Here is a 26,347-nt window from a genome sequence, read left to right on the forward strand (position 1 = left end):
GGGTGCTAAGCCCCATGGGGAGACTCCGTGTCCCGAAGAGAGGACTGCAGTGACGGGGTGGTGGGGAACAGTTCTGCCCTCAGTCGGCCGTGACAAAGCCCAAAGCCGCCTGTCCTCCTGCAGAGCTGACTCGGCGGGGCAGGCAGGCGTCCACACTGCCCCGGGCAGCAGGGCTGTGCAGCAGGATTTCAGAACAGCTCAGGCCTCAGGCAGCCACAGTCCTTGTCACCCTAACGCAGTCACGTGTTTGGGTCAGTGACTGCTCATTTGGCGACAGCTGGGTTCTTGAAATTCTCTTCCGCTCGGGTTTATCGCGGCCACGGCTCTGGAAGGAATTCAGAGAAAGGTGCTGGGGAATCAGGAGGAAGGCCACCAGGAAGTGGAAGTCACGTGACTGTCGCTGCTTTGCTCACTAACGCTCCTTGAAGGAATGGCTTTTAAGCTTTGTATATTTGGAGTGTGGAAGAGACAGCCAGTTCACCATTGTTTTGCTACCTGTGGTGCCTGAACCCAATGAGCATATACAATCTGTGCAGTGCATGTTTGTTCATAATACAAAGTGCAAAACAAACAGAAGCAATCCTTGGACTCTATTTATATCCTTTCTTGGTAAAGATTCCTCTCCTGTTCCTTCGACCGAACACCACCACCACGGAGGGACTGGACTTGTGTCCTGGGCTTGGTGTGCTCAGCCCCTGCTACACATTCAGAAATCAGATCAGATGCCACTTCCTCCAGGAAGTCTTCTGGTCTGCCTCTCTCCTGCAGGGTCTTTCTCACACCCCTATTGTGTTGTCTTCGTGTGGCTTAGTGATTCTGGGTCTTCTTGTTCACTTCCTCCTGCTTCCGTGGAAGTAGAATACAGTCCATGGTCAGGGCGTTCAGCTCAGTTGCACCAGTGTATGCCTTCTCCTTAGGGAAAAATTGGTTGGGTGCATGCTGGGAGGGTCTTCACTTGCCATTCATTTATTTGTTCATGGGTCCTCCAGACAGCTGTTGAATGGCTTAGGTGGTCTGTGAGGATGTGGTAATGACACAGGGGGACACTAAGGATGCCCGCTTCCTGAGCCTCCTCGGGAGGTCCCCTGACCCGGTGGGGGTGAGCCAGGGAAGGGTCTCGGAGCTGACTCTGCAGCTTCCCTGTCCTGTCTCCAGTGTTCTTTCGGAGTGAGGAAATGCCACTCCCCTTTAGACTTCTCCTCACCTGATCCTGCTCACCCTTTAGCTTCCAAGTCTTTGGATTTTCCTGGCAGTTGGATTCTCTTAGAAAAGTGTGAGGATCCGTTTCAAACCTCAGACCATTCAGGATGCTGTGTGCCACGTGTCAACACCTTGGCTTTTAAGTAGGAGAGAACCACGGTTGGTAGAGGTTCTTTTTCAACAGAACACTGGCTTCTGCTTAATAGAAAGTCAGAATCAGAAATAAGCTTCCCGGGAAGAGAGGACAGAGAACAGATTGAGGGGGGCGACCCTATGAGTTTCCAAGGCATTTCTTAAGTTTTCTGGCAGCTTCCAGGCCACCTGTTTGCAGTGTGGAGTAGGGCAAGTCCATAGTTCCTAACGGGATTTCCTAGAGAGTGCCTGCCACTTCACAGCCACCTTGCAAGCTGCTCTTTGCTCTGAAGATGACTCAGTTTCCTATCAGTGATCATCATCTCATTGCCTATGGAAATCGGAGACATTATGTTATACTGATGCTATCTCCTAAATATTTAGGATCCATAGCCAGCTCACTGGGCCTGTGTGTGTGTGTGTGTGTGTGTGTAGACTGTTGTATCTATTTCATTTAGAAACCAGTTTGAGTTCCTGGCTTGTTTTCATCATTGATCCCGTTGGGTCCATCTACTGATGAACTGATTTTTCTTTTTCCCTTATTCTCCATTCCATTCTTAAAGGCAACAGCTGGGTTCATAATGTCTTTGTTTTTGCATACATCTTAATAAAATGATTAATATTATTTTATATGTGTGCATTTTTTTATTTCATAAGCTGCATAAGGCTATAACTCCATGTATTCCTTCTTTTTCATGCCCAGAATACTGTTTGGGGGGATCTAGCCATGTTGCTATGTGTCTCTTTTGTGGTTTTGTTGCTACAGAGTGTCTTCGGTGTGTCTCCTGTACTAGACTTATTGGTCCCACCAACAATGAAGTTGCCCCCACCTTCTGACTATCATGATTGATGCTGTGATGAAAAATCTTAAACATAACCTTTGTGTACCTAGAGTATTTCTAGGATATGTGAGGAGTATCCAATAAACTCATGGAAGAATGCACACTTTCTGAAGTCCCCTCACATGCCCAAAAGTAGAATTGATGGGTCGTGATATTTTCCTGACAATTTGCACTATCTTTCTAAAAAGACGACATACACCACTGAGGTATATCAGCATTTTCATTTCCTCGTGTCTCCGCCAGCTTCCCAGCGTTTGCCACTGATAAAGGTGTAAATTGTGAAGCATAACCTCTGATTGCTTATGAGTTTGAACATCTCTCTGTTGATAATCAGGTTCTTCCAATAGTTTTCCAGTATTTAACATATACGCCTGGGCTGTCTCCTTGGCTTCTGCCTGGGAACCTTTCTTTTCTGGTTCATTTTCTGTGGTGAGTTTGTGGCATCAGGAGCAAGTATCCCCACTGGTAGACCTCACGGTTGCTCCTTCAGGCTGTGGATCGGGCCCCTGCTTCTGCCAACTCCCCTTGGCTCCTCAGAGAGATATAGGTGCTTTGAAGATCCTCCAGAGGCTCCCTGTGCAGTTCTGTGCTTCAACAACAGGGGCCATTCTGAGAAGTGCATTGTTAGGGATTGCATCACTGTGCGAAGGCCCCAGGGCGCACTGGCACAAACTCAGGCAGCTATGATGGCCATGTGTGGCATAAGCTTCTGGGACCACTGTTGTGTGTGCAGCTTGTCTTTGACCAAATTGTTGTTAATCAGTACGTGACTGTCCCAGAACCTCAATTTGGTGTGCTCTTCTGTGCCTGGAATACACTGCCAGCTCTGAAGAACAGTGCTTTTATTTATTTCTTTAAAGATTTTTTATTTCTTTATTTGAGAGGTAGAGTTACAGACAGTGAGAGAGAGAGACAGAGAAAGGTCTTCCTTCTGTTGGTTCACTCCCCAGATGGCCGCAACAGCCGGAGCTGTGCTGATCTGAAGCCAGGAGCCAGGTGCTTCCTCTCGGTCTCCCATGCGAGTTCAGGGCCCCAAGCACTTGGGCCATCTTCCACTGCTTTCCCAGGCCATAGCAGAGAGCTGGATTGGAAGAGGAGCAGCTGGGACTAGAACCGGTGCCCATATGGGATGCCGGCGCTACAGGCAGAGGATTAACCTACTGCGCCATGGGGCCGGCCCCAAGTGCTTTTATTTTTAAGTGCAATGCCCTTGAGCTCCTTTGTGTTGAGATTTTTTCAATGAATGAGCCACAGCTGCACAAATCTGAGAGCGTGTAGCTCCATCCAGGGAGTCTCTAGTCTCAGAGAATATGGGCTGTGAAGGGACCTTAAGGAAAGCCCGCTGTTTCTAACCACGGGTGGCATCGCCTACCATCCTGGGGAGGTTTGGAAATATTGGCAAGGCATTAACTTTTCTTACTTAAAATTTTTTAATTAACAAATGAACATTGCACACACTTATGGTGCACAGCCTGGTGCTTTGCAATATATATGCATTGTAGATTAAGCGGAATTAATTGACATGCACACTACTTCACAACCTATATTTTTTCATGTTGCAGAAGCACTTAAATTCTACTCTTAGTGATCTGTCGAGTAGACAGTACATTGTTATTATCTTGTGTGTTAGAGCTGCCCAGCATATACCTCCTGTCTAAACGAAATTTTGAATCCTAGGGCTAGTTCTTGGGGGGAGCATTTGGATGGTCACAGTGGGTCTGCTACTAGCACTTAGTACCTGAAGGCTAGAGGTGCTAACTATCCTATAATTTCTTGGAAAGTCTCAAACAGTAAAGTTGCCTGAACCCCGAAACGCCAACAGTGCCCCCATTGAGAGATAATGATTTAAGTTCCTTTATTGTACAGAAAATTTGACCCAGGGAAATTTGACAAGCCCAAGTCCGTGCTGGTAGAGCTGGATGCACTATGAGTTTCTAATCTAGACACTCAGCCTGTGGGCTTCCGTGGGTGTTCATACATTGTTTTCATTGAGCTTATTCCAAGCTGTTCTTTTGGGTGGCGAGAGCCACTCCACATGCACTCTGCTCGTGGTGTTGTTTTTAACCTTTTCTCTTTGTTTTCTGCTGGTTGCAGCTGAGCTCGGTGATTATGATCCCGATGAGCATCCTGAGAATTACATCAGTGAGTTTGAGATTTTCCCCAAGCAGTCCCAGAAGCTGGAAAGAAAAATCATGGAAATTCATAAGAATGAACTCAGGTAAGAGTGTTAGCGGCGAGGAAATACGACTGTGGGAATGTGGAGGTCACTGTGAAGCGAGACTGTTTCTGATGCATGGGTGGGCTCTTCTGGGTGGCCGGACAGTATTTCTGGGCACTGTCAGGGACACCCTGGTGCCCTCCATCAACAGCCTCAGTAGCGAGGGGCTCCCCTGAGTGGCTGCTCATGAACCATCAACAGTTATTAGAGCCATGTATTTTCTTATGTATGTGGAAATACATATATTTCTAAAACCACTGTGAGTTTCTGAAAATGAAATCCAAGGTAAATAAGTTCATTTGGGTTTTGCGTTGCCTCCCCTGCTGTGGCCATTGTTGGAAGTGTTGGCTCCAAGTAGAGTAGAATCCATCAGCACGAAAAAGTTCCCTTTGCTGAGCTGCTTTCAAAATGGCAGACTTAGCGGCTGCTTCCCATTCCTTTGGTTGTAGGGCTGTGGGACCACAACCTCAGAGGGGTGGTAGCAGGAGTTGCAAAATTGAGAGCAGGATTCACGATGTGCCAGACACTGTTCTAAGCACTTTGCACGTCTTGGCTCCTTTAATCTTCCCATTAAGCCGGGGATGTAGGTGCTGTGGTTATTTCTATGTTATAGGTGAGGGCACTAGGGCACAGAGAGGCTAAGCAGCTACCCAAAGTCACACAGCTAATAAGTGTTGGAGGCTGGACTGGAGTTCAGGCACCCAGGGGTTTAGCACTGTGGGATGCTTCCACTCTCTACACAGACCACTGGGAACAAAATGAAGCATGCACAGGAATCATTGCCAACCTGGGATTTCAGTAACTCGGGTTCCAGTCTGGAACGAGGATTTAGATCCTGGGCAAACCACAGGAAAATGCATTTTGATAATAGTATCAGTCTTGGACAGGGTTATGACGAGTATTGATGAAGAACCACAAGAGCAGACACTGCCCTCTTCTGGGCCATTTGTGATTGTAGAGAAAACTGTGCTAGTGGGATAGGAATCACAGGACAACTAATCGTCTCTTTGTGGGGAGTGCCCAAGCTCCCTACTTCATGCAAGCACTCCCTCTTCTGGTGGGTCTGAGAAGAGCACCTATGCACAAGCGTGGGAGAAGTTTATTTCAATTGGCAGGAGATGACTGTTTATTCCTTGAGATATAGCTGATGAGCCCTCCAAACACTGTACCGATTTTGGAAAGCAACTTGCCCTTTCTATGGGCAATTTGGGAGTGTTGTGTCCTAATGAAAGCTTTGTTGAAAACATAGGAAACACTCACTACTCCCTTTGCATTGTGGAGATGAGTACCTTAGAGGTGACATGGAGTTCCAGTATCCACTAGAGGGGTCTGTGGCATAGCATTGCCCTGGGGACCACACGGCGACCACTGTTGGACCAAAGACTCACAGATTGCTGAGTGCTGGGGAAGGGGAATGGAAAAGTGCTCCATGATCAGAATTTGCACCACCTCAAGTGCTCGGAACATAGGAGAATAATGAACATTTATTGAGCACCTGCTGGATGTCACACACTGTGCGGGGAGTTTTGCATGAATTATCTTACTTATTCCCCCTAAACTCTGCAAAGCAAGGAAAGTGCAACCAAGGCCTTGCCCTGTTAGTACACAGTCAGGACTTAACCTGACACTAATGCCCGTGCTCGTGCACCTGTGCTGAGTAGGCACGGGAGTCAGTAGTTGTCTGGGTGATTTGTGGTGATGACCATAGTAATGGTGCCCAGGATGGTGATAGGTGGAGGAGGGCCAATTAGTCATTTCTGCTACCCACACCAAGGACCTAGGACAGAAGAGAAGTAGAGGAGTTTGAAACAAGACGCTTGGGAGACATTGCAACAAGGCTTGGTGACTACTGGATTTCATGGGGAAATGGGTGGATCAAAGAAGATTCGATATTTTTTTTTTAATAGTAGGAAAACTGTAGCTTGGAGCCTGTGCTAACACCTGGATTTCTTGATATTCTTGAAAGTGGTCATCCTGCCCCCGGGAATGCAGGGGGTCATCGGCCAGCCATGGTTTATGAATCTTGGAAGTAAGTTTTATGGTTTGAGCAGAACTGCTGTTCCTTGGTGTACGTGATGTTTCGCGCTGGGGACATCCTGAGAGTCCTGTGTGTAGGTCCAGGATCTACATCCAAGGAAGAAACCGCTGGGATCCTGTGGCATTATAAGGACGGCTTCGGCGGGGGAGAGGGGCTTCCTCTGTGTTTCGGCTCACTCTCTCCTAGCAGCCATGTTTTTCGTTCTGTATCTGTAGTGGAGACTGTTGTTAGCTTTGGAGAGGAGCAAGAAGCAGCTGATAGTGCAGAGAGAGAGGGACTTTCTCGAGACAGATGGGAAACCTGTGGTAGGGGCTGAGGTCTCCCCCAAACCCCAGAGCAGCCTCAGCCCCACACAGGTGGAGAACAGGTTGGCCTTCTTGGGTGGGGAACCCAGTGTTTGGTCAGATTGCTCTGCAAACCTGACGGTGCCAGGAAGGGGTGGTGGATGGGGGAGACTGGTGTGAGGCTGCACCTGTGTGGCCATCCCATTCTCCTCTCCCAGCTGTCACAGTACCCCTTGGCCTGCACACAGCATGGGGGTCATGGGGCAACTGCTGGCTTGTTGTGGAGACTTTTTCTAAGAGGATTCCATTTGGTCTTTGTTGGGGTTTCTGAACAGGTTGTGAAAAAAAAAAGAAAACAAAATAGACAGTAGAAATGCTAACACGTTATTAGCAGAAGTGATGGTGATGATACACAGGGAGAGAAGTATTTTTTTTAAAGTGGAAAAGGGGTGGTTTCCATACCCGGGTCAGGTTTTCCTCCTTTCATTATGCAATATCTTTGATTTCCCTGGAGGGGAGAAGTCACAGTTTGGAAAAACACAGCCGGTTAAAGTTATTGCACATCTCTGGATTCGTTGACATGAACTTGATTTCGCTGAGGCCCTGGGTTGGCACAAGACAGGTTTCTTTCCTGCTTTGTGTCCACTAGAGGTCAGCTGGGGACCTCTGCTCCTGGCTGTCACTCAGAGCAGTCACAAGATTGAATTTGCTGGATCTTGGGCCAAAGGACAAGAGAGTTCTGGAAGGTCTTGCTTCAGCCTGGAGGGGACACAGTGCCACTTACAGCTCATTGGTCAGAACCAGTGCTGTGGTCCAGCCAGCAGTGAATAAGTGCTGTGCTCACAGGTGCTGAGAAAGTGATAGGAGCTGGCAGACAGCCCTCGGGGTCTTCATGTTCTCAGTGACCAGTATTTTTCCTTTTTAAATCAGGCATTAATAAATAATCAGGCATAAATAAATAAAAAGATGTATTTATTTATTTGAAAGTCAGAGTTACACAGAGAAAGGAGAGGCAGAGAGAGAGAGAGAGAGAGAGAGAGAGAGAGGTTTTCATCTGCTGGTTCACTTCCCAAGTGGCCGCAATGGCTGCAGCTGTGCTGATCCAGTGCCAGGAGCCAGGAGCTTCTTCCAGGTCTCCCAGGTGGGTGCAGGGGCCCAAGGACTTGGGCCATCTTCTGCTGCTTTCCCAGGCCATAGCAGAGAGCTGGAAAGGAAGTGGAGCAGCCAGGGCATGAACTGGTGCCCATATGGGATGCTGGTGCTTCAGGCCAGGGCATTAACCTGCTGTGCCACAGCGCCGGCCCCCAGGCTTTATTTATTTATTTTTAACAAAAGTTTAGATCCGCTGAAAAATTGAGAGATTACTCTCCTTACTCTCTGCCTCCAGACATTGACAACTGCCCCCATTATCAGCATCCTTCAATGAGTGACTCATTCAGTACTATTGGGGACCTACAGCCACATTATAAAATCACCCACAGTCCATCACTTGCATGAGATTTCTCTCTTGTTGTCCCTTGTTGGGTTTGGATAAATGTAAAACAGCAGTGGTTTCATTGTCCTAAAAATCATCCCTCCCCACCAACTCCTCCCTGAAAAACACATATCTTCCCCCATAGTTGTGCCTTTTCCAGAATGTTGTAATTGGAACCACAGAGTGTACAGCCTTTTCAGATTGTCTTCTTGACTTACCCCTAAACGTTTAGAGTCCTCCATGTCTTTCCTGGCTTGATAGCTTGTCTAGCTTTAGTACTGACTAATACTCCATTGTTTGGGTTTATCGCAGTCTGTTTATACATTCACCTGCTAGGACATCTCGGTTGCTTTCAAGTTTGAGCAGTTAAGGATAAAGCTACTGTAAACATCTGTGTGCAGGATTTTGCGTAGATGTCAGTTTTAACCTCTTTGTGTGCTTCATTATCTGGTAAGAGTGTGTTTAGCCTTGTAAGAAATGGCCAAACTGGCTTCCGAAGTGGCTGCACCATGTTGAGTTCGCACTGGCAATGAGTGAGAGTTGTGTTGCTCCACATCCTTGTCAGCACTGCTGTTGTCAGTGTTCTAGATGTAGGTATGCAGTTTGTAGTTTTACCTAATGCCTCTTCAAACTAGAAAATTCTTCAAACTAGAAAAATGTGGAGATGTGTCTGTCATTCAAATTACCGACCAGATGTCAGGGTTAGAGCTCTCTGGAGCTGAACGAATCGTCCTCTAGATTAGGAGTAGTTGCTTAGATGTTTTTGGCTTTGTGGGCTGTCCACTCTCTGTTAGAGCCTCTCAGCTCTGCTTGTGTAGAGCAAAAGCAGACTCACACAATTAATAAGCGAATGAGCCATGATTCAACACAAGGGTATGACCAAACAGGTCGCACACCCAGTGTGGCCCAAAGACTGACTCCTGTTCCAAACACCTGTCAGAGCAGATCTGGAATAAACTTGTGCTTCACTCTCCTGGATCTGTAGACAATCTTAAGACATCAAGAGCTGTGTTTGACTTTAAAACAATCTATGTAAAAGACTCCCTTGTAATTTACAAACTTCATTAGATTTTGGTGTGCTGAGATGGCCTAGCGATCACTTGGGGACTGGTGTAGAAATAGATCATTCCTCCTTGGGAGCCCTCTAGTGGCAGAAGAAAGAAATTGCTGCCATCCCTGGGGAGGTGACACCTCTTTTCCACCGCTGAGTGAAGAGGAAACACCCATTCCCTTAGTCCTGAGGCTGAAGGTCAAGAATCAGTGGATTTCTCCTCTGCAGGTTTTTTCTAGAGTTCCCACTCAGGGAATTCGGTCCTCCTGTCATTCCAGTTCCTCAGGTTTGTCATCGGAAGCAAAGACATTGTATTAACGCAGTCCTTGGTCATCAGTTTCTAAGTGTTCATAAAGCTCAAGGCAGTTTTAACGAAGGCTGTTCCTTGTGCCTAAGGAGCAGGAAAATCACCCTTCTAGCCACCGTCATCGTGGCCTAATGCAGTGAAGTTTGTGCTGGAAAGCTTAATGACACGGAGTGTATTTTATGTTTTAAAAAGCTTTGTTTTATTTATTTGAAAGGCAGAATGACGCAGAGAGAGGGAGAGACAAAGAGAGACTGAGATCTTCCATCCACTGGTTTACTCCCCAGATGGTTACAGTGCTCAGGGCTTGGCCAGGCTGAAGCCAGGAGCCTGGAACTCCATCCTGGTCTCCCACATGGGCGGCAGGGACCCAAGCACCTGGGCTATCTCCCACTGCTTCTTCAGGCACCTTAGCAGGGAGCTAGACTGGGAGCAGAGCAGCTGGGACTCCAGTCGGGGCTCAGGTGTGGGATGCTGGCATTGCATGTGGCAGCTTAGTCCCCCGCACCACAACACCAGCCCCAACACTGAGTTGTTTGAAACAGAGTCATTATCTCTATAAAACTCACATATCTGGTAAGTCATATGCCCAGACTTCCTGGGGAAGTGTTACATTTAAAAAGGTCTCGCTGCCTAGAAACAAGTGCCCCGCCAGGAAACATAGCCAGTGCTTCTGATGAGGATCACTTGTGCTCCCTTAGGAAATGTTTTTGTCAGTGTTGAGAAGAGAGTCAATTGTGTAAAAGGAAGAGGGGGCTGTCCAGTTAGCGCGCACCCCATTAGAAAGATGAGGGCTTTTTCTCTGACATCTCTCCTCCCTCTCCCTGCATCCCCCCCCCCCCCCCCGCCGTCCCCAGGATCTCTCTCCCTGACAGGTGACTGAGTCCATGCCCATGTTTTTCTGTTGTCCCTTGGTGTCACACCTTTGTTGGGAATAGGGAGAAGGAGTCGCTTGGCATGTGCTCTTGTGCTCCTCCTGTGAAAACTCAACCCGTGCATCATGTGGCTTGTGTTCAGGGACGTTTCCAGGGAGGTGGGCCAGGGTTGCACACCCAAGCCACCACCATCCTTTGTCCAGGTGAAATCTGACTTGAAGGGGGGATGAGCGGTGTCATCAAAGTGTATCCTGGCTGTGCAGGAGGGAGCGGTTGCATTGAAAGCAGGACCCAGCCAGTACTTAATTCATTCTCTGATTCCTCCCACTGTGGGATTCTGACTTTCACATAGAGTCCTTGGCCTTTTGATGAGACTATCGCCGTCTGTTTATCCATGCCGCATCCATCCCCAGGGCCGTTCATACCCCATCGAGGCGTCTTTCCATCCTCCCTCTCAGAACAGATGCTTACCAAAGGGCAGTGGTGCCTGTGGAATGGCAGCAATGCTGCGTGGCTGAGCCCAGCTCTCCAGCTGCCTCACCACCAGGGTAGGCTCCCCTCATCATCCACCCGGCCCCTATGGCTTCACGTATCCAAAGACTTCAGCTACAGAACAATCGTCACAAGGCACCAACTCATTTGCTGCCTGGTTTTTCTTAGTCAAAGACAGCTACAGCTATGATTTGGAGCCTTTGCTATCCAGAAAGAGGTCACGGGGCAAAAGCAAAGAAAGGAGGCCCCCACCCCGCAGTTTCTACACTTGAGGGACCTCTGGAGTCCAAAGCACAGAGCATAGGAAGACAATCCTTAGAATGCACTCTGGGCCAAAGAATAGCTTATTTATTTCTAAATACTTTTTTTAAGATTTATTTATTTGAAAGTCAGAGTTACAGAGAGAAGGAGAGGCAGAGGGAGAGAGAGAGAGAGAGAGAGAGAGAGAGAGAGAGGTCTTCCATCCACTGGTTCACTCCCCAATTGGCTGCAATGGACGGAGCTGCGCCAAACCAAAGCCAGGAGCCAGGAGCTTCTTCCGGGTCTCCCACGTGGGTGCAGGGGCCCAAGCACTTGGGCCATCTTCTACTGCTTTCCCAGGCCATAGCAGAGAGCTGGATTGGAAGTGGAGCAGCTGGGGCTAGAACCAGCGCCCATATGGGATGCCAGCACTGCAGGCGGTGGCTTAACCCACTATGCCACAGCACCAGCCCCAAAGAATAGTTTAAAAACAGATTCAGTCACTGTAAAATTGCAGCTTTACTTGCGGGGAGAGAGGGGGGGTAGTGACACCCAGCCCTGACCCTGTGTAGCAACGCTCAGCAGCCATGCCCCTTGTTGAACAGGGCTTTGCCCTCTGAGTGGCCACTGTCTCTGCTCAGCCAGTGCCCTTTCTGTCTCCTTTGGATTGAGTTTGGGACGACTGTCGTTTATAGATAAGGAAGCAGACTTCAGAGAAATGAGCTTATCCATGGCTACACAATTAGGAAGCATTAGAACTTGACCTGAATCCTGAGATTTCCTGCGCCGTGCTCAAGTGTCTGCGCTGCTCTCTCCTGTTAGTCTTGTGTGCCCACGGTCCTGGGGCACCACCGCTGTCTCCCTCACGGCATGGCAGCCACCCGGATTTCCAGTGTTGTGTCAGATGTGAGAGAGAGTCCTCGCTGGCCCCTAAGGGGTTTACAGGAGATCCTATCTCTTGACAGGACAGCCTGGGAACTTTCATTGCGGTTAGGATGTAGAAAGGCACGCGACACCAATCTCTCCTCGCAACGAAACAACAGGAAAATGGATAAACTACGAAATCACACTGTTTGAGCCCATCTGAGAGCTGAGGGTGTAGAGAGGCCTAACTGTACTGAAGTTCAGAATTGTCTTCCGAGGAGGAGACTCACAGGTCGCTTCCCTTTCTGGAGGAGAGTGGGGAGCAGGAGGAGTCGCCCTAGGGGTGTGTGTGTGCGTGTGTGTGTGTGTGTGTGCACAAAGTTAGTGAGCTCTCTGGAGTCTCATGGATGCTGGGATCCCCAGCGCTGCTGAAGGGAAGATCCTAGGAGCACTCCCCCTACATTGGAAACCAGTGGTTAGGAAAATCGAATGAAAGTTGCAGCAAGGCTCAATCTAAGTAAAGCTGCAGCCACACTGCAGGAAAACATAATCTAACTCAAGCTGAGAACTCTACTTTGCAGAACCAGAAAATGATTATGTTGGTCTTCTACCTATGCATTTAATTCTGGAACCTGTATGCCCAAATGGAGCAGGCAGAGCCAAACCCACCCCCTCTTCTTCCCACTGAGCTCCCCCAGATTCAAGCCATGGGTAGCAAAATCATTCTACATTATACTAATGTACTTTAATATCATCTCAATTAAAAATGTACATTAATATTCACCGATATTTTGCATTTATTCTTGGGATGCTGTTGATTTTTATACCCTATGTAAAGGTATGTGATTGGAGGATCAAGAACAAAATGTTTGTTTCTCTTTCCTCTTTGGATAAAAGTATTCGAGACAGGCAAGAGGGAGCTATCTAGCTAAATACATAAGTAATTGATCTCACCAAGTATATTAAGGAAGCACGTCTTTGGAGAAATGTTGGTATTTTAAAAAGAATTCAACTGGTCTTTACCTAGAAATGTCTCATCAGAGACACTATCAATCTTACCTGACCATTTCCTGGTGACATTTAAAGGATAGAAAATCGTTGTTTTCCATTACCAAACAGTGTTTTTGTATTTTTTGCCAGAAGCTAATGTCCAGTGAGAGAGAGAAGGTTGGGGGGCAGATATGGAAAACATTCCCATTTAATTGATCTGAGTGTGTTCTTGGGAAGTGGATCATGAAGTGGTTTTTCCCTAGGTGAGCCCAGGGCCTCCCAGGTGGCCAGTGCTTTGGGGGCCTCTGCCTTTTTCCCTTTGCTTTTGGTTCTTTTGCCTCATCTGAAACCCTGCAGTTAGCATCTCCTTGTGCACAGGATGTTTCCTAGTCCGTCTTTTAAGTGACTTGCTGGTGGAGAGCTGCAGCCACACCCAAAGCAGTGACACCACTTGAGGACGTTGATTGTAAAGGGGGGCTTCTGTTGTAAGTATCTCAGTGTCCTGTCTGACAGTTCTCAGTGTAGCATTTCTTTCTTTCTTTCTTTCTTTCTTTCTTTCTTTCTTTCTTTCTTTCTTTCTTTCTTTCTTTCTTTTTTTTTTTTTTGACAGGCAGAGTGGACAGTGAGAGAGAGAGTGGTCTTCCTTTACTGTTGGTTTACCCTCCAATGGCTGCAGCGGCCAGTGCGCTGCGGCTGGCGCATTGCACTGATCCAAAGGCAGGAGCCAGGTGCTTCTCCTGGTCTCCCATGCAGGTGCAGGGCCCAAGCACTTGAGCCATCCTCCACTGCACTCCTGGGCCATAGCAGAGAGCTGGCCTGGAAGAGGGGCAACCGGGACAGAATCCAGCACCCTGACCGGGACTAGAACCCGGGGTGCTGGTGCCGCAGGTGGAGGACTAGCCTATTGAGCCGCGAAGCTGGCCCAGTGTAGCATTTCTGACGTCAATCATATGCGGGTCTAGCAAGGGGACAGATTCTATTCTCAGGGTGAGAACGGTGCATTCTGTGTGCCAGGCACTAGCTTATCTACCTTAAAGACAATTCAAAAATTTCATGAAAGTTGGAATTAAAAGACCAGTTTATTTTGGCGCAAAAAGTTTTTGAAATCTGTGTGTATGAAACATCTTCAAAAATTTGTGGAATACGTGTACTATCAAAAAAGCTATGCCTTGATTTAAAAAATTTTTGTGCCAAAATAAACTCGATCTTTTAATTCCATTTTTCCATGAAGTTTTTGAATTGCCCTTGGATCTGCTTAATTTTTACAGCAAACCTTGGAGGTAGGTACCATTTTTTACTTCATTTTACAGTAACAAATAGACATAGCTTCTCAGAGTTTCTATTCTCTTGTTCTGGTTCAGGACCAGGGTTCAGCAAACCTTTTCTGTACTGGGTCACGTGGCGAATTTTTGTTTGCTGTTTGTAGAACGTCCAGTCTCCATTGCAACTCAGTTTTGCTGTTGTAGTGTAGGAGCTTCTTCATTTATGGGGTGGGCATTTTGCCTAGTGTTTAACATTGCCAGTTAAGACTTTTGCACTACTTGGGTTTGATACCTGGCTCTGGCTCCTGAATCCAGTTTGCTACTAAAGCAAACTCTGGGAGGCAGTGGTGATGGCTCAAGTAATTGGATCCCTGCCATCCATATGGGAGACTTAGACTGAGTTTCTAGCTCCTGACTTTGGCCCAGCCCAGTCTCGGGTGTTGTGAGCATTTGAGGAGCTGGTGAGTAGAAGCTCTCCTTCTCTGTCTCTTGCTTCCTGCCTCTCAAATAAAATAAATCAATAAAATTTTACACATTTATTTATGGATACTGATATTTGAATGTCATGTTTTCATGGGTTATGAAATATTCTTCCTCTGATTGAGTGAACCCATGTAAAAAGATGTAAAAACCATTCCTGGGGCTGGTGCTGTGGCATAGCAGGTAAAGCCGCCGCCTGCAGTGCCAGCATCCCATATGGACACTGGTTCTAGTCCTGGCTGCTCCACTTCAATGAAGCTTTCTGCTATGGTCTGGGAAAGCAGTAGAAGACGGATCAAGTGCTTGGGCCTCCACACCCATATGAGAGACCTTGAGGAAGCTCCTGGCTCCTGGCTTCAGATCGGCCCAGCTCCGACCATTGTGGCCATCTGGGGAGTGAAGCAGCAGATGGAGGATCTCCCCCTCTCTGCCACTGCCTCTCTATAACTCTGCCTTTCAAATAAATAAATAAACTTAAAAAAAAAAAACATTGTTAGCTTCAGGCTGTGCAGAGTTAGACATTGGCTTGGACTTGCATAGTTTGAGATTAAAATGGAGACTCCAATCTAGTCTCAATATTAGTCACCTGAATTGCTTTCTCTTGAGTAGGTGCAGTGTTTTGGACTTGAAAACATTTTTCTGTAAGAAATGATTTAATATGAGTATGAAAGGTTTTGCCATGGCACTGAGGACAGCAGATGGCTTTTAGCCATAAAATATTGGTGATGATGGGCAGCCTGGACCCTGCATTGCACTTAGTGGCCGTGTGGCCTTGAGCAAGTTATTTTCCTCTTTGAGGGGGAGAATTCTCATGTATAAAATGAAGATAAGAATCCTTCCTTTGAATCTTAAAGAGCATGTGTACTACTTGGCAATACAGACAATATTTTCTACTTCTTGGGATAGTAGGGTTTAGTAATAGCTACTTCTATGCCTGTCTCTATGGAATACATCACCAAAACTGGCAGTTCAGTGGGGCTCTCAGACTGCATATGGCAGCTAATGACTCTTTTATTACAAAGCCAAGAATTTTCTCTGTTGATCACTACACAATTAGGTCATGCATCAGAGTGTATGTGACAGGGCATATGTGATACAAATATGATGTAAAGAATAATTGCAAAAACACCCACGACCCCTAACTCTGCTTATGCATGAGAATGTCATGAGCTGCTCTGAGATTTCTTTCTTTTTTTTTTAAGATTTTTTTATTTATTTAGGGGGTAGAGTTACAGACAGTGAAGGGGAGAGACAGAGAGAAAGGTCTGCCATCCGCTGGTTCACTCCCTAAATGGCCACAACAGCCGGAGCTGTGTTGATCTGAAAGCAGGAGCCAGGAGCTTCTTCCAGGTCTCCCACATGGGTGCAGGGGCCCAAGGACTTGGGCCATCTTCTACTGCTTTCCCAGGCCATAGCAGAGAGCTGGATGGGAAGAGGAGCAGCCGAGACTAGAACTGGTGCCCATATGGGGTGCAGGTGCTGCAGGCAGAGGATTAACCTACTGCGACCAGCGCCAGCCCCACTGCTCTGAGAATTCCTGTGTGTCCCTCCAGGCCCTGTCTCCCTCCTCCCATGGTGTACTCTCAACGTTTGGGTTTGTAATTCCCATGTGTTGCTTTTACAAATATCCTTCATGCGCCCATGTCAGTGAGCAGTATTGCTTTCCTTTTGCCTATCTTCACTTCTGTGTTAAAGCACTCACACTTCATTCTTGTGTCTTGCTTCTGCCCTATTAGTCCGATGTGTTTGAGGTTCTTCCGCCTTGGTGTGTGTAGTCGTGGATGTTTTTTCACTGTGGGTCCTTCATTTTCTGTTGTGTGCACATGCCGTGTCTTGGGAAACGGCAGCTCGTTTCCTCATGGGCTGGCTCCGGCTCGGGCTCTCACCAACAGTAGGTCAGGTTCCCTGGAGCTTCACCTCCTCTTCCATTGCTTTTCACATCCTCACCAGTCCTTGGTTTTGTTCATCTTTTTAATTTCTTTTTTTTTAACTTTTATTTAATGAATATAAATTTCCAGTGTACAGCTTATGGATTACAATGGCTTCCCCCTCCCATGACTTCCCTCCCACCCGCAACCCTCCCCTCTCCCGCTCCCTCTCCCCTTCCATTCACATCAAGATTCATTTTCAATTCTCTTTATATACAGAAGATCAATTTAGTATAAAGATTTCAACAGTTTGCACCCACATAGAAACACAAAGTGAAACATACTGTTTGAGTACTAGTTATAGCATTAAATCACAATGTACAGCACATTAAGGACAGAGATCCCACATGAGGAGCAAGTGCACAGTGGCTCCTGTTGTTGACCCAACAAATTGACACTCTAGTTTATGGCGCCAGTAACCATCCTAGGCTGTCGTCATGAGTTGCCAAGGCTATGGAAGCCTTTCAAGTTTGCCGACTCTGATCATATTTAGACAAGGTCATAAAAGACAGAGTGAGGATAGTAACCAATGATCCTAAGAGTGGCATTTACCAGGTTTGAACAATTATACAGCATTAAGTGGGGAAGAGGACCATCAGTACACACAGGTTGGGAGTAGAGCCATTGGTGGTAGAGTAGAGGTTATGATTACAAAGGAATGAGGCCCAAGTGCGCTAGACAGGGTCTAGAACAAAGGACAGAGTCATTATTAGAGGAGCTAAGAAAGGTGCTGTCTAAGCTACAATTAAGTTTTCTGATTGAGAGGCAAATAGAACCTGATAGAAGGGGCTTGATAATAATCTGTTGGGCTTTAGGCCTTGTAAGTTAAGAGGCCCAGACCTATCTATCTCTTCACATGGGGTATATCCTAAGGGAGGTGTGAACCTCCTAGGGGAAGGCACTCTGTTGACTTTCATCACTTGGCTGAGCTGGGAGGAGAGCTGGCCAGGTAAAGGCAGGTGGCATCTCTAACAAGAAATTACAGTTCTGCCTGCAATGTTGCTGACCCTACTTGACCATCCCCTCAGCTGCAGTGGTCACTTTGGAAGTTGGGCTGAGTGAAGGGCTTTTCAGCTTATAGCCAATAAGATCTGTGGCTCTGACCTGGGCATCCTTCGACTCCAGGGCAGGTCCATTTCCAGTGATCCAACTCTTGGCAGAGCTGCCAGGGCTCTTCACAAGCTGACTTCTGCTGAAGCCCAGGCTTACCACATTGAAAGCCACTGCAGTGGACTGGCCTGTTGGGTCTCCTTGAGGGCAGATCACTGTACAGATCAGCCATTAATAGGCCTGCCACCTATCTCTACTTTTCTGATGCCGAACTTTCTTTTCCTCCTGGTTTGTGTTAAAGCAGACCAGAGGATGCAAGTCAAGGGAGTACCCGTGTCCCATCTCTAATCTTCGGTGGCCTGAACTACAAGTCTATAGTCACAGGCATGTTCTGTAGTAGTTTTTCTAAGGTAGACAATGCCCATGAGGAAAATTATATTCTCACTTTAAAACTTTCTTTCCCTTTGGTCTGAAAGGGAGGTTTTTTCTACTTACTGTATACTTCGCTGATGGCGAAGTGAATCTAGCTATGAGATTATTATTTAAGTTCTTATTTTGGCTATGCTATTACAGAAAAATGTTAGCCATCTCTTTTATAAGGTCTAAAGATTAAATTGTACGTCCTACAGATTCCTTCATAATAGAATTAGTTTCCTACCTTGAAGAGAATAGAGAAATGAAAGAACAAGTTGGGCTTAGAATAGAGAAATGAGGGAGCAAGTCCTAGATCGCTTGCTGACAATAGCAATATTACATGAATACTTAGCAAACCGTTTCAACCATTAGATAACAACTTAAGAAAACATTTACCAGAAGCTCCAATGCCTTCTATAAATTTTAAGAATCATGTATTTGAAAACACCTCTTAAATATCTAACATGGTGTAGTTTGTTTAACCAGTAAACTTAGGCACAACCATATAAAATGTTTTTAGTTTCTTTCTACCAAGAAGTCTAAAACATATGATACACAGATTCAGGTCCCACAAATTAAAATGTATCTTTGATTGATTTTAGCAGCTTAAATTTATGGACAATCTTATCTATAAGCCATTTAAAATAAAACTCTTAATAAAATTTCCTATGTGGACATACAATATGTACACACATATAACATAGCATAATAGACCAATATAGCAATTTTAATAATAGCTTTTAAAATCTTTTACTCTTTTTGTAGATTGCCAATTGATTTGAATTGCTTTTTGTTTTTAGATTACTTTAACACATTGCTTTAACAGAGCATCAGAGTTTAATTCTATGTCAAAGAGAAATTGAGCTTCCTGTGATCTTTTGCTATGAGGTTTCCTTCCTTTACCTTCTTTCATATTGTTGACCATGTTTCTGTGTTTCTGTGTGTAACACATCTTTAAGCATCTTTTGCAGGGCAGGATGAGTGGCAACAAATTCTTTCAGTTTCTGTTTGCTATGAAAAGTCTTAATTTCACCTTCATTCACAAATGAGAGCTTTGCAGGATATAATATTCTGGGCTGGCAGTTTTTCTCTCTTAGTACCTGGGCTATATCTCGCCATTCCCTTCTAGCTTGTAGGGTTTCTGATGAGAAGTCTGCTGTGAGTCTAATTGGAGATCCTCTGAGAGTAATCTGACGTTTCTCTCTTGCACCTTTTAGAATCTTTTCTTTATGTTTCACTGTGGTGAGTTTGATTACAATATGTCGTGGTGAGGATCTCTTTTGGTCATGTTTATTAGGGGTTCTATAAGCTTCCTGTACTAAGATGCCTCTGTCCTTCTCCAAACCTGGGAAATTTTCTGCTAGTATCTCACTGAAAATGCCTTCTAATCCTTTCTTCCTCTCCATGCCTTCAGGAACTCCTAGAACCCGAATATTAGGTTTTTTAATAGTATCCTGTAGATTCCCGACAATATTTTTTAGATTTCTAATTTGTTCTTCTTTTCTTTGGTTTGCCTGTTTCCTTTCCTGTTCTCTGTCTTCTAAGTCTGATATTCTCTTTTCTGCTTCGCCCATTCTGTTTTTAAGGCTCTCTAATGTGTTTGTCATTTGATATATTGAGTTCTTCATTTCATTGTGGTTTTTTGTCACTATCATAGTTTCATGTTCTACTAGTTGTTTCATTTCATTTTGATTCCTCCTTAATATTTCATTTTCACGAGAGAGATTTTCTATCTTGTCCATTAAGGATTTCTGTAGTTCAAGAATTTGTTTTTGAGAACTTCTTAATGTTCTTATCAATTTTTTGAGATCCGCTTCTTGCATTTCTTCTATCTCATCATCTTCATAATCTTGAATTGGGGTGTCTTTTTCATTTGGGGGCATCATAGTGTCTTCCTTGTTCTTGTTACCTCGGTTTTTGCGTTTGTTGTATGGCATGTTGGAGATATTTGGTTTCTTTACTGTGGTGTTTTTTCTTGTTACACTATGGCTCTATATTAAGTGGACTGTCTGCTTTCAGTGGAGCCTTAGAGGCTTGAGATAAGTGTGGACTGAGAGCTGTGTTTGGTTCCTCAGGGTTGAGGGTGTGTCAAAGATGACACTCCCAGGTTAGGCGTGGTAAATCTCTCTCTCTCTCTTTTTTTTTTTGATTCAAAAGGGAAGTAATTCCGCACAGCTGAACGTAATTGGAGGTAGTTAGCAGGCGAATGATATACCCACAGGAGCCAGAGATCGGAAGCTCTTTCCCTGGGACCACACAGGGAATCTCTGCTGCCCTCGGTGTGGGCTCCAATTCTCCTGCAGTCTCCCACTGAATTGCCAAGTTAGATCCTAATCTCCTGTTATTTCACCCCTCCCCCCAGAGTCAGGTTTTTCTGCTAGGCTCAGGGCTGGTGCAGACCTGAGGTCGCCCTGCTTATGACGTATGTCAAAATGGCGCCTGCTCTTTGTCTTGCTCGCCTTTGAGGGGTGAGCAGAGAGAGAGAAACTCGTGTCCGTATCGGTCACTTTTTTTTTTTCCTCTCTCTCTTCTAGTTAGCCTGGTGAACTTTTCCCCACGGGGTTTCAAGCCTCGTTCCCTGTATTCTCCTCTTTCTTCTTTCCCGCTGGTGTCTCAGGCTATTGAGGTTCGGCTCACCTCGCGTTCCAGCGCTGGTGTGTTGAGTCTGCCGCTGGTGTCCCGAACTTGGGCTCCCATGCTCTCCACGCAGGTCCACTGTGAATCACTAGTTCCGGAAGAGTTTCCTATGCTGTTTCTTCCCCTACTCTTCCTTGACCCTGCAGTATCTCCACTTTTATTAACCTGTGTGTCTTGCTGAACTATCAATGTGCTCCCTTCCTATTCCGCCATCTTGCCCATTCCATCTTTTTAATTTCAGCTGTCAGATGAATTACGTTAATAGTTTCTCAGGGTTTTAACTTACATTTACTTGATCATAAAGAGATCAAACACATATTCACATAGATGATGGCTATTTAGACATCCAATGTAAGTGCCTAGTTAGTCTTTTAACCATTTTTTTCTGGATCACCTGTAAAAATATTTGTGGCCTTTTGATTTACAGGAGTTTTAAAATCTTCTAGATAAGGGTTATTTGTTGGTTGTGCTGCCGTCTTTCACCACACTTGCCTTCTCTCACCTTGGGCGGCGTCTCCCGGTAAACAGAGATCCTTGGGTTGAATGGGAATCCTCTGGAGCTGGTGGGTACCCTGCTGCCATCTGGGTTTGAGTGTTGTTGTTAGAGATTAGGTGCCCTTCACACTCAGGAAGGACAGGGAAGAAGTCAGAAAGAGACCGCCTTGGCAGGAGAAAACTATTCACTTTCCAAGGTGAGCGTTCAAATTATCTTTCACAATTAACCTGTTCCCACACTGCGTGGACAAGGAGATGTGCTTCAGCTGAATGTAAAAAAAATATTTATTTATGTGAGAGATGGAAGAGGAGAGAGAAAGAGAGAATGAGAGAATGAGAATATGAGAATGAATCTTCTGGTTCACTCTTCAAATTCTCAAATGGGAGTCAGAAATTCAATTCAGGTCTCCAACATGGGTGGCAGGAACTGAATTACTCGAGCCATTACTACTGCTGTCTCTGTATTAGCAGGAAGCTTGGGATCAGGGAGCTGGAGGCTGGAATTGAACCCAGGTACTTTGAAATAGGATGTGGATGTCTTGTTGTTTTCCGAAGCTTTTCTGCTACGTGCCTAGTTGGGGAGAGGGTGAGACGAGTGTACCAGGATTGCGTGTGTGTAAGGGAAGGGAGAGAGCAGAGGTGTGAGAGAATGCACAATAACATTTGAATTCAATAATTATCTGCATTTTACTTTACGATGAGGAGCTTTTTCCAAACATTCCTTCCAGTTCTTGTCAATATAGTTGACCACTTCCTTGAGTTCACTGTTACTTTATCAAGAGGAGAATTAATTACAATGACTTTATGTCTTAAAAGAAAAGCAATCCAGAAGGGATCAGTGATATGAACTGCTGGATTGGAAAAGGCCCACGACTGGGAGGACTAGAGAAAGACGCTTGCTGTAGTTGTTCAGTTCAGACGCTGAAACCGAAGGGAACATCCTGGAAAGCTATAGAAAGCCTTTGTGTTCCTGAATGAGGTATTTGAGTTAATTCCTCGGGAGCGTTCTGCAGGATGGATTAAAAAATGATCTCTTCTGTTAGAAGAAAAAGGAGCACAGGAGACAACCTTTCCTTCCACCCCCAAGTCCCTGTGGGTGGCAGAGAAAAGTGTCACAGAGCAGCGGGGTGTAAGGAAGAAGGCCCTTTTTGTACCAGAAGTCCAGAGATAGCTGTGTAAGATAAGAAACAGGGGATCCCAGTCAAAAACATACACAAGATCAAAAGTGTCTCTGGATGAGTTGAGGACTAGATACACAGAGGTGCCCTCATGAGTGGGCAACTGCATTTGGAGAAACCGGGGAACTCTGACCCCTTCCCTTGGTTCCCTTGTGCTAAGTCATGGGTGGAGCAGATTTGAGCTGCAAGTGCCTTGTGTGTGGGCAACACCCCCAATGACTTTGAATCCTGAACCTCAAAATTACTGATATGCACTGTTCCCATGTGGCACATTCCACCTCTCCCTACAACCCCCGGGAGGCTACTGCTGTCATCAGAGACATGAGACACAAAAATGGGCATCCCAACAGCAGCTCAATGCATGAGAGACTGTGACTCGGCACACAAAAAGGCCCTCCCCAAGAAAACACCCCTCCTAGTGCAAACAGGATTGGATCTTGAAAGACATGTTGTGGCGACCCTCCGAGGGTTAAGAAGAATTTGTGTCCGTGAAATTAGTGCAGGTTGCTGGTTGAAGAGCCAAACAGATCTTACATGGAGAGTGAAATGTTTAATTGATATTTTAAAAGATTTATCACAGAGATGAAAAAGCAGAACGCACACATGTGAAGAATAAATTAGCAAGCTTTGCAAGCTGGAAGTTTAAATGGAGAAATTTTCAGAATGCAGGACTCCAAGACAGAGATACAAAGAATGAAGCAAAGATTAAAAGGCAAGGGAGGATGGAGCTAGCACATTCAAAACTCACGTGCCAAGGGGCTCTGGAGCAGAGAAGAGAGAAGGTGGCTGGGGTGGAGGAGGTGGGAAGAGAGGGACGGAATCAAAGAAATGATCAAAGAAAGGTAGGCGAAGTTGGATTAGAAAGGGTCCATACCGTGTTGAAGGCAATCCTTGGACATGAGTCAGCTTTAGTGCACTGAGAGCAAGGAGAAGATCTGGAAGACTTCTGGGAGGAAACAGCACCCTATTGTGAGTTAGAGGTGTGAAGACTCTTAGGGGTTTGAGGTAGGGGGGACAGCCCCCCTGTTGGGAGGAGCTGCGGAGGAGGTGGACTGAATGTTGCAGCATAATCCATACTTCAAAAGCGTGTGTTCTCCCTCCTGCTGTTTCCCAGGGCAAACTGCTTTTGCTTGTGAGAGTTGTGTAATCATCCTCAGGTTAATGGCTGATGTTCTCTAACATAGGTGTGTGATATTAATGCTGTTTAAAGTGGGATCTTTGGAATATTGCGCAGTCCTAGTTAGGAAGTTAACTTTGGAAGGACTCCACAGTCGTCCACATTGGGAGCCTTTTCCCCATCCTGAAGCCATGACCTTGTTTACCACCCTGGAGGTCAGTGCCTGGACCAGTGGTTGAGATTGCCTTCCTAAGTCCAGGGCTTCCTGCGGAATGGCTGATAAGTCTTCTCGTCTGAATGGCTCTGTTTGGGCTTGTTGCTCAGGTAACAGGGTTGCCCAGTTTCCACCCTGAGCAAGGAGTAGTAGTAACACCATTTACCCTGAGTCATCTCTTAAATGCTTAGGAAAGAACAGATGTGGGGTTTTAGCTCATATTAAGGTTGCATTTGCAAAGGCCTACTTAACAGTCACTTGGTCACCTTGCTTCACTGTTCCGGTCACAGGAGTACTCAGAAGGTGTGTGGGTTGATTATAGCCAGGGAACAGGAGCTCAGATTCCTTACCTGGGGGTTCCATATGGCAAGAAGTCCTTGACTTACCGATTAATCTTTATGTGGGGATTTTTCCTTAATGAAGTGTCGTATATTACTGAACAAATGGATGCCATATTTTTGTTATTTTCCCTTTTAACTCTCCAAGCTTCTCTTGTGTCATTTAGAGGCCAGAGCCCGCCGGTTGCTGAATTTAACTTACTCCTGAAAGCTCATGCTTTGGAAACCTATGGGGTGGATCCTCATCCGTGTAAGGTAACTGTCCCCCATGTGGCCGCCGCAGAGTGGTCCTTGTAGCCCAGAGAGAATTCCATGGTATGCAAACCACAGATCCCTCTGGGAAGATGTCCACAGCCTGACCCACAGCCCTTCAGCGGAATTGGGCTGCACTCACATACGCTGGCAGTCAGTTGTCTCCGTCGGTGATCTTCCAGTCGCTGGGTGATTGCAGTGGTAGCCACATTCCCCCAAATTAACATATATGGGTTCTTTCTTGAAGTGTGTGGTTTTTATCCCTGAGCAGTGACAGGATCCTGACAAGTTTACTTTCAAGACTGTTGCCAGGAAGAACGCAGTCTTTAACAATGGGACAGGGGTCTCCAGTTCCATCCATTTTGTTGTGGATGCCAGGGTTTCATTATTTTTTATGGCTAAAGAATATTCCATCATGTATGTCAGTCACATTTTCTTTATCCAGCATCAGTTGATGGATATCTATGCTAAGTGATGTAAGCCAGACTCATGAAAACAAATATTACATATTTTCTCTGATTTGTGGCAGTTAATATATAGAGTATAAGAACTGTATGCATGCCATTTCATGTGGTATATGGTTACAAATAATGCTTCACAGAATCATACCACATACATGACAATATACCCATCTTTCCCTATGTTATGATCATTGTCATGAATCCCTTATTTTGTGATATTAATATCACTGTTTTAAAAAATATAGAATACTTGTATGCATATGTATATGTCTACATATAATGTCTACATCTGAAGTGAATGGGGCAAAAGTTAAAAATTGTTAATTTTTTTTAATTGTTAAATTTTAAACCAAAAAATATAAAAAGGGAAGTAGAAGAAAGATTTCAAAGTGCATTTTGGCATTAGGAGTCGTTGTGTTTTGTGTCTTGTTATTCCATTTACTGGCCTTGTTTGACAGTACCTCTCTCAGGAGTGAAACACAGACCCCATGTATCAGCACCCTCTGAGCCCCAGCCCACTGGGACTGAATCAGAATTCAGGGTCGCAGCTGGGGCGCCCACCTTGTTTATGCTGATGGACACATTGCCCAGAAATGTTTTATGCAAGTGTTCTCTCTATATTTTAAGCTAACTGTGCATCAGCCAGATGTTAACTTTTATCCAGAACGAGGCATCTCTGTCAGCTAGGCGCTGACAGAGGAGTGATTGAGTTATTCTGGATCATTTCTTTGCTCAGATCAGAGAAGTGAGTAGTGGTTGGCCAAGGACTAGCCCTGTGACTCTCTGCTCAGGCTGCTCCCGAGAAATACCTGCTCCCCCGAGCGCAGCCCAGCCCCAGTACATCAGGAGCTGAGGGGGTGGAGACCAGGCTCCCAGGTGATGGCAGTGAGCAGCCACGCAGGGCACCGGGTCACTTGTCCACAGTGACATTTGCCCACACAACTGTTTGAGAATGCTTGCCAGGTGCTCCTTTCCCTACTGATGTAATCAGCAGATTAGAATTTATCCAGAAAATTGCCTCTCGGTTTGTTTTGTTTATGATTTGGAGTTTGACTTGGCTCTTGTTGTAGTTACTTCCTTTGTCTTCACTGAACTTATTCATGAGATGCTAATCTTCCTCATCTTGGGTGGAAGCAAAGGAGCTTTTCCTGGATGTTCTATCCTGGAATTGTGGGCTGGGCTCAAGTTCAGTGCAGTGCTGAGAACTTGTTTCATCGCATCAGCGAGTTAATGCCACCGCACACAGTTTGCTGCAGTGTAGAGCAGACCTGGTAAACACACGACCCAGCAAAGCTTGCTAGGCGACACAGTGTTTGGAAATGGCCTGTGTTGATCCAGGAGGCTCTTGGTCCATCCTCACAGGGAAAAGCTACATTTCCTGGACCTCGCCCTGACTCTGGTAGTCCTGCTCTTAGAAATTCCAGCTTAGGAACTTCGTTTACCGCTACAATCATTAACCTGGAAATAACCCAGGTGACGATGACACCATTTGCCACTGACTTGACTTTCTCAATCCC

General features: G+C 45.8%; 1 protein-coding gene across 3 annotated transcripts in view; it reads left to right on the top strand.

Moving 5' to 3' along the window:
• FRMD3 (FERM domain containing 3) overlaps positions 1-26,347 on the top strand; it is a 280,228-nt gene that overhangs the window by 192,663 nt on the left and 61,218 nt on the right. For all 3 annotated transcript variants that reach the window (XM_062208655.1, XM_062208654.1, XM_062208656.1), the window contains 2 exons: positions 4,269-4,392; positions 24,285-24,372. In XM_062208655.1, the coding sequence (XP_062064639.1) occupies positions 4,269-4,392; positions 24,285-24,372 (212 nt within the window). The remainder of the gene's footprint in view (positions 1-4,268; positions 4,393-24,284; positions 24,373-26,347) is intronic.

This window comes from Lepus europaeus, chromosome 12 (genome assembly GCF_033115175.1).
Source record: "Lepus europaeus isolate LE1 chromosome 12, mLepTim1.pri, whole genome shotgun sequence".
Taxonomy (NCBI): Eukaryota; Metazoa; Chordata; class Mammalia; order Lagomorpha; family Leporidae; genus Lepus; species Lepus europaeus.